Here is a 12151-nt window from a genome sequence, read left to right as displayed (position 1 = left end):
AGCAAAACAAGCTTTACCCAAAATAATTTATTTGACAGAATCTAACATAACTAAATTGCAAGAAATAAGAGATGAAATAAAATGGAATATTAAAGTTCCCAAAAGATCTATCATATTTTAACTAATTAATGCCTTTACACTGTAACTTGCAATAGGTCAAAATAAGTCAAAGTCCAGTACGTTCCCAATGAGTACATCTTGTTCCCAATGAGTACATATTCAACCTCTTTCTCAGCGAAACATCTGAAGAAGTCAAATAAATCCCTTATTAACCCAAAATGCATAAAAGTAAAGATATGGGAATTCCTCCCATGTTACTTATAAAGTACACACAATACAATACATGCTTGAAAAAAAAACAGCAATGTTCATGGTCTTAATCGGTAAGTCTTCACTGAAGACTTTCAATAATGTTCATTGTTGGGTCTTTGAATGATCTTTTTCCATAACTAATCCCTTCACACCCTGGGACTCCGCCCAAAAGAAACGCACATACACACTTTTCCACCAGAACCTGAACATTTCCAGTGAACGCACTCACAAGTTCCCACATATTGAGAATACCTGACGTAACAATTTTACTTAATTAGGAAGATCCAACAGACTTTAACAGTAAATTGTTAGTGTATAGATTTAGAGTTGTTTTATTTGGAACTACTTGTTCTCCCTTTCTGCTGAATGCAACGATTAAGAAACACCTGTCTACAGTAGAAGGTGATGTAGAAAGGATAAAAAGAGGACTATATGTAGGTAAATTGCAGTTCACTAGCAATGATGATAATGAACTGGTGAATTTTTCTTTGAAGCAAATAAGGTATTTGCACAGGCACATTTATATCTGAAAGAATGGACGAGTAATAATGTCTCATTACAAACTATTGCTAAGGCATATGGGATTAGTGCCAGAGAACAAACAACTCATAAGGTCTTAGGTCTGAACTGGGACAAAGAAAAGGATACCTTGACATTACATTCGACTAAGGTAAATAAGTCCAGGCAGACTAAGAGAGAAGTGTTGAGAACTGTTGCACGGATTTACGATCCATTAGGAGTGCTTTTACCCGTTACTATTAGGGCAAGGATATACCTGCAGAATTTGTGGAAGTAACAACTAAATTGGGATGAACAACTCCCAGATCCGTTACAGAACCAATGGGTTGGGTTATCTGAAGACTTAGAAAAATGTCTTGATATTTTCTTTCCTAGGAATACTAGCCTAACGAAAGGGGGATTCCTTACATATATTCTGCGATGCCAGAGAGTCAGCATATGGTTGTGTAGCCTATAGAGTTAAGAACGAAAACTCTTATTTAATGATGGCAAAAGCAAGTGTAGCACCTATTAAAGAATTAACTGTTCCGAAACTGAGTTGATGGCATTGTTGCTAGCAGCAAGAATGACCAAATTTATTAAAGAATCCTTTGAGAAGGATGAATTTGTGGAACTGTTCGTTTCATTGGACAGTAAAGTCGCCTTAAGTTGGCTATTATCGAAAGTGTTCTCCCTGTGTTTGTGAAAAATAGAGTACAGGAAATAAACTCTTTAATTCCAGAGGCGGTCTTGTCCTATGTGCCTACAGATGATAATCCCAGTGACTGGTTGCCACGTGGGAAAAGGACAGAAATGATCTTTGATAGTTCTTTCTGGTGGGAGGGACCCCTTGGTTAAAAAATTCCTCTTGGCCAATAGATAGGTCATGGGTTGGTGGATCACTTGTGCAGGGTAGTGAAGAGAACATTTTGGTCAATACTGTAGGGGACAACCTGAATGGTAATACTCACTTGCTGAATTGGGAGAGATTCAGCAAGGTTAAAAAGGTCTATAGGACCACAGTGTGGATCCTTTGATCTTTGAATAATTGTAGGAGTTCAATCAGTATGAAGAGGCATGGTGAATTGACCTTGGGAGAGCTCCAAGGGGCAAAGAATAAGACCATTTAGTGGGGCAGATAATAGTAACTTTTTAGAAGAATTGTGCAAATGATGATACAAGCATCAGATTTGGCACATTTGTTCTCCAAGGGATACTAATCAAATCTGCCCGATTGGCCAGTTGAAAATCCAAAATGGCGGCCATTTTTCAAGGTGGCCGCCAAAATAACCACCCGAAGTTGATGTTTTGCTTAGAAATATTTGTAGTTGTCCGAATTGCATGATCTAAGTGTGGATTCCTATGTTTTTAAGCCTGATGATGTATATTTTCTAGTTTATAACATGGTTAAGGCACTGTATTAAAGGAGTGATTGTTGGGCATTACCAAGGAACATTGGTGACATCACTGCTGTGAAACTCAGCATGGGGTTCAGTGTCAGCTAAGTAGGAAATTTATGTGGCATCATACTGCAACAACCTACTAGTATCCCAAATGCTGCCTAATCAACCCCAAATCAGTTAGGCAGCTGCACCTGAATGGACAGGACATGCCAGCGTGGGAGAGCCGAACCAAGGATAACAGGGTTTTAGTTATCTGGATGGTGTACAGATCGCACGGGACTTATGACACTGGATGAACGATCGGACTAGGTGTATGGCACAGTGCAAGAACCTAGTTGTATCCCATACAGGAAAGTGCCTGTTGTATGTTACAGGACATAAGAGGCCTATTATACTATTACATGTACAGGGTGGTAAAAGGATAAACCCTCGACCCTGAACACCATCGTAATCATGGATGCGAACTCTACTGGATGATCATGGAAAACAGACTGGACCAAGTGTTTCCTATGTCAGGAGGTTAAGAAAGATGAACTAAAATCTCCCCAGGTCAATCCTGCCAGAAGAGCGGATGATGGATATACGAACCTGGCAAAGAATATTCCTCTGTTTCTCTCACTCAATGCACTACCAATCAAGCTAGACCCTGCAAGACTTGACGAAGGTTCTGGGATAGAGGAAACGTTGAGAAAAATAAGGCACAATATCATGAGAGCTGTAAGCTTCTGTTCAACAACACAGAGTTACACTGAGCTGAAAAAAGAGCAAGTCATGTAGGTACTAGTGATGAGGGCAGTAGAAGTAAGATTCCACGAAAGCTCCAAGAAACTAAAACAAAAGAATGCTTCTTCTGCGAAACTGAAGGAGGGGAGCTTAGAGAAGCAATGACAATGCAAGTGAATAGGAGAATAAATGAATGTGCCAAAACACTCAGTGATACAAAACTTCTCACCAAACTAAGTGCAGGAGATGTCATAGCCCAAGAAGTGAAATATCACCCTGGCTGTTTGGTGGCATTGTATAACCGAGAACAGGCATACCTAAGGTGTGGGAGCAAGAAAAAGCACAGGAACACTGGAAGGATGCATATTCAGTTGCTTTCTCTGAACTAGTCACCTGCATCTGGGAGATGAAAAATGCCAGTGAGAGGCCACTGATTTTCAAGCTTGCTGTTATGACCAAACTTTACAAGCAGAGGCTGGAACAGTTTGGTGTTGACTCACCTGATGTTCATCCTACTCAACTCAAGGATCAGCTGCTTTTGCACATTCCACAGCTGCAAGCTAATCACCAAGGACGAGAAGTTCTGTTGGCTGTTGAAACTGATGTAGGTTCAATCTTATTAAAAGCATCCCGTTATGGTGAAGTGATCCATCTAGCAAAAGCCGCTGGGATAATAAGACCAGACATGCTCCATCAGAAGTCGAATTTCAGCAGCTATTTTCATGACAAAGACTTAGAACAGGCTGTGCCACCATCTCTGCTTCAGTTTGTATGCATGATCGAACATGGTGCAGACATCAAGTCGCAACTCCATCATGGAGCGTCAAAATCAGACTTTGCTATGTCACAACTTCTACGCTAGGGATGCAACGACTGACAGGAGCAAGTCTGTAATCATCAAGGCTAATGACACAGATGTGCTAGTCATAGCAATATCTGTACTGCCATCCTTCCAGAAACTAGGAAATGTGGATTGCCTTTGGCCAAGGAGCCCGTATGCGATGGATTCCAGTCCACGAGGAAGTTTCTGCAGTTGGGCTTGAGAAAGCTAGAGGGATCCCCTACTTTCACGCATTCACTGGATGTGACATTGTGTCTGCCTTTTGTGGGAAAGTGAAGAAATCTGCATGGCAGACTTGGAATGTATTTGATGATATTACTGAAACATTCATCAGTCTCAGCCAGCGTCCAACATTGATTCGTGATCTTGACATGCAGTGGCTGGAAAGATTCGTTGTCCTCATGTACGACAGATCAAGCGCAGCCACTGGTGTGGACGAAGCAAGACTAGATCTGTTTGCCCGCAAGCAGAGACCATACAACTCAATTCCACCAACACAGGCAGCCCTCAGAGAACATGCAAAGAGTGCAGCCTACCAGGCTGGGATCATCTGGGGCCAGGCAACCCAATGTAATCCACACATGAGCAGTCCAGCTGAATGGGGGTGGACACAGAAAGGAGAAGCATGGCAGATACATTGGACAACACTACCACCGATTGCAGCAAGCTGTCAAGAATTGACAAAGTGCTCCTGTAAGAAGGTTTGCAAAGGAAGATGCAAGTGCTCTCAGGCAGAGCTTCCCTTCACACCCCTCTGCAGCTGCATATGTGAACAGTAGCAGATCGAGAAACAGCAGCACGATATGCATAACTTTGAAAATGTACTAGCCGGACAAAACTTACGTAAAGAAAGACAAACATCTTGGTGGTCATCTTTCTTGAGAAATATGTTTCAGAGTGCTTTTTAAACAGGAAAATATAGTTCAGCAGGCTTCAAAGCATAGGAATCCACACGTAGATCATGTAAATCAGACAACTACAAATATTTCTAAGCAAAACATCTACTTTGGGTGGTTATTTTGGCTGCCATCTTGAAAATGGCCGCCATCTTGGATTTTCAATTGGCCAATCAGGCAGATTTAATTAGTATACCTTGGAGGACACTTGTCCCAAATTTGATGCTTGTATCATCATTTGCACGATTTTTCTGTTATCTGCCCCACTAATTGAGAGTTTGATGAAGGGGGTAAGAAAACCAAAACTGGCTCTCTTACACCAGTTAAATCTTTACCTGGACAATGGGGTAATAAGGTGTAAGGGTAGACTAGAACACGCACAGTTACCCGAGAGAGAAAGAGAGAGAGAGAGACAAGGGTTGTCCTTACTTAAGAGAGTGAAATTATTTATCAGTTATTACGGACACAGAGAATAACACGAGAGAGAGAGAGAGATTGTCCTTACTTGAAATATCAAGTTTAATTATTTGTGAATTATTACAAAGACAGAGAGGATAACATGAGAGACAGAGAGAGAGAAGTTATTCCTACGTTAGATATTAAAAGATGGAAATTCAGTATGAAACTAACTTTTAAATGAAAGTAAAGTTACTGTAATTTCATTTAAAAGTTATCTTAGTACATTACCCTTAAAAAAAGAAATGAATGGTTGATGTAAAAATGTAGGAGAGTGTGAAGATTAGTATACTATTTCTCTCTCCCCCCCATTCCACCGATCTATTTTTAGAAGTCTTCTCAACCTCGTTTTTAAAAACTTCTTTATTCTGTCTCTTTCTCTTTGTTCTGAGATGCTCTATGTCTCTATGTTTTAGAAGTCACATTTACAGTTTGTAGATGGTACAGGTACAATTTGATAAATTTAAAATTACCTACTATACAGGTAAAGACATACAGAGAAACAGTAATACGTAGGTTGCGCTAACTACGAGAGAGGGAGAGAGAGAGAGAGTGTGAGAGAATTACCCAAGAAACCTTTGACCCGCTAATCAGCAACACTCCCCATCTTGTCATGTTCAAGTGACATGTCTGACAGCTTTGTGTTTGAGCTTCTCCTCAAAAGATGAGGGAAAGAATTTGTTTGTTTAAAATACGTATCACATACGAATTTTGTAATTACAGTTTATTATTATTATTATTATTATTATTATTATTATTATTTGAAAATTAGTACTTCTTATTAGGTAAAAAAATTTATCATACAAAACAAATAAACTCATACATGTACCATAAAAATTCTCTCATCTCGGTAAAAGAGAGAGAGAAATGATTACTTTTCTTATTTAATGTTATTTAATTTGCATATTAAAGCTTGAAAACTTATGAATTACATAAAAAATTAAACATAAACACTTTTGCAGGGTTTCTCACTATTCGCAAGTGTTTGCGTGTCTGTGAAAAACTGGTGTATGACAATTAGTTAGGTTCCAGTGAAAAGTTCGTATGTCTGTGAATTTGCGCAACTCGAATCGCGCAAGTTCGGGGTATTACTGTGTGTGTGTGTATATATATATGTGTATGTGTGTGAATGTATGTATGAATATATATATAAGCATGTACATTATATATATATATATATATATATATATATATATATATATATATATATATATATATATATATATATATATATATATATATATATATATATATATATATATATATATATATATATATATATATATATATATATATATATATATATATATATATATATATATATATATATATATATATATATATATATATATATATATATATATATATATATATATATATATATATATATATATATATATATATATATATATATATATATATATATATATATATATATATATATATATATATATATATATATATATATATATATATATATGTGTGTGTGTGTGTATAAACCCCACTAGTATACATAAATACATCTGTCTCCCATATTTACAGTAAAGGAAGTTGGTCATTGGGTTTTGCAGGGTGGGGTCTGGGTTCGCACTCTAGTTGTAAATGTACCTAGACCATAAGATAATCCCCTGTTCAATTCTGTTATTTGGTTCCCTCAGTAATTTTGTATTTTTTTACATTTTTGTTTTATATTAAATATCATTACTATACCTATGAGTCTTCATAAAGGATGTTTCTGGAAAATAGGAAGTAATTCATTAGCAGTTTCCTTGCTGGTACATGTATCATTCTGAATTACGGCTCGAAGAGGGTATGTTCTCGATTTGCCTACATGATTGAACACAGCCAGCTTATCATATGATTTTTTTTTTTTATTTTACAAATATGGCATTACAGTGAAAACTTGTTCCCTACAGTCAGAAAAATGAGATATCGGATCTGAGGGAAGAGCACCAATTGCTTCTTTATCAGGTTTTGAGATGTAGAGCAACTTGGTGACAGCGTTACAAACATGTGAGTGGAAACAAAGCCATTAACTAGCGAGAGACGACTTTCACCTGGGAAACAAATGGGCAAAATTAGCGATTCTTGCCAGAGTGAAGCCAAGTCTTTGGCGTAGTTTGGAATATTATTTTCAGGTGGTACATTTTGGATTAATGGGGAGGAGAAAAGATTTCTTGTATTTACAGAGGTCAAAAGAGAAAACAGGCTGGATATTGGTGAAGTTTAGGGGTTCCTAAAGCAAGTTGTACAACAATATGCATTGTTTTGGAGTGGGCTGCTGTCAACAACCCTCGATACCCCAAGACCGGAAAGGGTTAATAGTGACTGGCTAACTTCACACTGCAACTTTCTTCCAAGTAGCAAGTGTTGGATGGCATCTCAGCTTGCTGATATTGGGGTGGGAGCTTTGAAGGCCGGGAAAGAAAAGTTCTGGCTTGTTTACTTATTCATGTTTGTTTTTATTTGATTTCCATATGCAATTATTTGCAACTACATCACTACCCAATTAATATTACAAACCTAATTCATTATTGTGTCTCATGTAATGGTAACATTGAGTGTTAATGTGTTAGTATATAGTTCGTAAAGATTTTTACTTTGAATTTTATTGTTTTTCTAATGAATTCGACTTCAACTCAGTAAAACTATGTATTCAGTAAATGTAAATACAAGTTGGCTGTGCAAATAACATTGTAATTTAAAGGTGTACTTGTAATTCTTTTAGATCTGCCTTTATTGTCATTACTGTACATTCATTGATTAATGGGAATTACAGTTTAAAGTACAGTAACAATAGTGCAAAAAATTACTATGGGTTCTATATGGTTTGGTACATTATGAGGTTCAAGAGGTGAGGTGACACAACTATAGGGATGCCATGGGATTAAAGCTAATAGCATAAGGCCATTTACTTGGCACTGACTTCATAAAGGAATGAAACAAGTTTTCTCCTGTAGAGTGGTCAATAATGATGTTTTCAGTCTGGAGGATGAACCAGCTGTGGTTTACTTCATTTTTATATTTCACTTGAAAATGTTATTTATAGTGTCATTGATATCAGCATGATGTGAGTTTTCAAAAGATGGTAAGCTCAAGGAATTTAAATCCATAGTAATATGTAGTGACTCGAGGAGTGTTTTAGAAGCCCTTAAGAAGTTTAACCCTACCCATCCCTTAATTCAAAAGGCTCAGGAATGGCTTTCTTATCCTTCTGTTCACCACAAATCAGTCAAGTTTTGTTGAATTCCTGTGCACTTTGGTCTAGAAGGGAACGAACTGGCTGATAGTAAAACAAAGGATGCTGCAAGATGTGATTTCTTAACTAATAAGGTGCCACATTTGGATATGTGCCCAATTATCAGACAATACATTGGTATGAAATGGCAGCAGAGATGGACTTCCCCCATTTTATCCACAAATAGGAAGTACAGAAACATTAGTAAAAGTATCGACTTTTGGAGTTTGGGTTTTAATCATAACAGAAGATTTGAGACCATCGTAACACAGCTTAGGATTGGCCATACCCGCTTCACCCTTAGCTATATTTTAGAGGGAGCCAGTGCCCCAGTTTGTGCTCACTGTGGTGGTCAGCTGTCTGTTGAACACATGCTGGTGCGCTGTCCTAAATGTAATCACCTTAGGGCAAAGTACTTACTAACTGGGAAGACTATTTTAGAAATTTTAAATGATAATGTCGAGGTAGATAACCTTATGGGTTATCTGAAAGAATCTGGTTATTTTAATGAGATATGATCTTAGTATATTTAATAAAGATTTTAGTCATATTTTATATACTAATATATTTTAAATATAAAAGTTTAATATATTATTTTTTGTTGGTTTTATCTCACATCATTCTTCATTTTTTACGTTCATATTTCGACACTGTATTTTACTAGTATGTCATCATTCACCTATTCATTATCAGTCATATAGTTAATTTATATATTTCACCTTCATTACAGCACTGAATAATCCTGATGGGTTCTGGCGCTTGGTCTTGAAGACCTAAATTTCATAATCTTTTCAATCAGTCAAGGTTGATTACAGGCATAGACATGTGACACCAACTTCAGAGCTAGAGAAAACAGTTTTCTCTTGTAGCATAGTCAGTAATGCTTTGTGTTTGCAACTTAGAGCATCTGTCAGATGAGGTGGCTTCTGCTCAAGTGATGTAGATGTAGTTTAATTTTTGTACTTTACTGCAAGTCAGATTGACATTTATATTTAGCACATAACAAGGGATTTACAGCGTTATGTATACTGGCTTGCAGGATAGCTTCCATAAAAAGGTATGCTTAAAAGCTGTCAGCAGGTACGCATATACTTGGCAGTGACTTGAGTATAAGTAAAGTTTGCTGCAGAAGCCTGGTTGGCAATGCTGTCAACCATATTTCATGGCTTAATTTTGTAACAAGTATTTTATCTCCACTGTTTTCAATACTTACATGCATATTACAGATAGCAATCCACTTTGCCAAATTCCAGTGGAAGATATTCTTGCTGTTGAGAGAGTTGAAGAGTCTTCTTTCAAAATAAAGAATATGTTTCAACTTGTTCAACCTCACAGGACACTATATATTCAGGTATTTTGGGCATTATGCTAACTTTTTTTCCCAGTGTTTATTATCAAGATGAAAACCTGACTTATGCACTGCATGATGTTATGTGTATAAAAACTGGCTTATCTGTTTTCTTTTTATTTTACAAGAAGTGGTTATTAAAGAGTTTTGTCTTTTATATTGTATTGTTTATTGTGTAGGCAATGAATTGTGTGGAAGAAAAGGAGTGGCTTGATCTGTTAACAAAAGTGTGCCAGTACAATAATCATCGTTTGAAGCAGTATCATCCTGGAGCCTTCATAAATTCTCATTGGCTATGGTAAGTACACAGATACATTATGTGAAGTAACTTTATCAGGTTCCTCTGTTCTTTATGATAGTTCATATTGCATTAGTTCATCTGTAGTGAACCTACGCTAGCCAAGACTATGATGGAGAGATTCCAAAGACCATGTTATCCTGGCAAGGCAAGACAGATTGAGCTGGAGAAGTATTTTCAAACTTTTTTACATGGAACTACAGGAATAGCTCTTGTCATGTGTAAAACAATAGTGTAATAAACTTTAAAAGATAATGTGCAGTTCATTTACCCTAAATTGGAGGATGTTTGTGGGAAGAGTAGGTTTCCTGTGTGGTTTGGTTCCAGTTCATACAGTGGATAAAATTCAGGAGTGACACATCAGTTTATTAGCCACATTTTAGGTCTGACACATTTATAGATAAATCTCGTAAATTGAATGTTAAGTGTAAAGTGCAGGTAATTTTCTCTTTGGAACTATGTGGAATTGCTGTTACTGTAAAATATCTCAAGAATGTCCAGGTGCAGGTTATGATATCGGGCCTTAGTTACATCACAGAATTAGTTACTTATCAGAAAGGTAAACCCCCAAAATGTCTGTCAAGCTGAGGTGTTACTGGGGTACTGAAGTGAGGTTTATCAGATTTTATAAGTTGAAATCAGTTTTCACGCGCAATACCACCTCCATAGACAGTCCATGTTTAGTTAAAGGTATAACTAGGTGCTTGTTCATGCAGTCATTTTCAGTTCATGTTGAATGAACCCATTTATTGCTTTAGGAGAAAGCACTTTTCTCCTAAATATAACCTGTTCTCTACTTGTGGGCCATGTGACACAAATGTTATATTCCTGTCAGTACCTTCCCAACAAGTATAACATAAGTTGAACATCTTTTCAACAGTTAGCCAGAAAAGATTATGGCAGTACCACCAGCAAAGATTCCCAGCACAAATTGCTTCTTTGTGTCATTCTTGTTCTCATAAATAGTTGTTAACACAAAGATAACTTACGAAATTTTTTTAATCATTGTTACAGTTATTATTACAGTTGTAAGTAAAATTTAAATGTCTCATTGTTTAAATTAAACCTTGTCCTTCAATCTTTTAAATAGTGCTGTAACTAAAGACTACAGTAATAGGTAAAAATACGTAAAACTATGTGAAAGTTTTACTTACTGTATTTAAGAATGCCAGTGCTATACACAATAGAAGTATTTTATTTAAAAAAACTATATGGCAACAACATTAGTTTTAGTAATGTAACTAGAGTAAAAGTGTTATTGTGCATTGATAAGTATACAGTAAACCCCCCGTATTTGCGTTCTCAAGATTTGCGGACTCACCCTTTCACGGGTTTTTCTGTGGAACCTATCTAAAAAAAATTTCGCGGAAAAACTACGCGTATTATTGGGTTTTTCTGTGGAACATATCTATAAAAATATTCGTGGGGAACCTGCCTATTCGTGGATGCAGATTTTTGTCTTTTGGAATGTATAGCAGTATTTTGTATTTTCGTATTATTTATTGTATAATAACATTAAATAATAATGTAAATCAATAATAATACTACAGTACTGTACATATAATAGTAATAGAAATTAAATAATAATATTATGTAATAGTACACTGGGTACCTTAATATTAATGAATAATAAAGTTAAAGCATATGGGTAGTAACTGGTGATGAATGTTGATTACAGTGTGCTGTAGATGATGATGATGATGAATTAGCTGTGCAGTACGATGAATGACGGGAGGCGCTGTCATGTTAAGGTATTTGAACATGGCAACGAAGGTGGTACAGTAGGGCTGCATGAGTATTTTACCTTGTTCATGCTCAATACAGGCGACTGCAATTAATGTCATGCCATAATGGGCTGCTACTTCTCCGTGACTTTTGCCCTCTCTTAGCAAAACAATCATGTCTGCTTTCTTCTCATCAGTCATTAATTGTAGGCTATTGGCCAGAGGCCTTAGAAGAAGCAAGCATTCAGAGGACATCTTAATGCACGATTTCAAAAAAATATTCTTAGGCCATAGTACTGTACATGCAAAACACGCAAACGCGAGATAGCATTGAAACGAAAGTTATATTGGGTCATTTGCCAATAATTTGCCGCTACGGTATACGCATGGTACTACTGTATTGCGCGTACATAT

The 12151-nt window shown here is 36.5% G+C and overlaps 1 protein-coding gene across 6 annotated transcripts in view; it reads left to right on the top strand.

Annotated features, from left to right (window-relative positions):
• RasGAP1 (Ras GTPase activating protein 1) overlaps positions 1-12151 on the top strand; it is a 933257-nt gene that overhangs the window by 660994 nt on the left and 260112 nt on the right. For all 6 annotated transcript variants that reach the window (XM_067084371.1, XM_067084369.1, XM_067084372.1 and 3 more), the window contains 2 exons: positions 9594-9718; positions 9895-10013. In XM_067084371.1, coding sequence (XP_066940472.1) covers positions 9594-9718; positions 9895-10013 — 244 coding nt within the window. The remainder of the gene's footprint in view (positions 1-9593; positions 9719-9894; positions 10014-12151) is intronic.

This window comes from Macrobrachium rosenbergii, chromosome 41, assembly GCF_040412425.1.
Source record: "Macrobrachium rosenbergii isolate ZJJX-2024 chromosome 41, ASM4041242v1, whole genome shotgun sequence".
Taxonomy (NCBI): domain Eukaryota; kingdom Metazoa; phylum Arthropoda; class Malacostraca; order Decapoda; family Palaemonidae; genus Macrobrachium; species Macrobrachium rosenbergii.
This window is presented reverse-complemented; position numbering and strand designations above follow the sequence as displayed.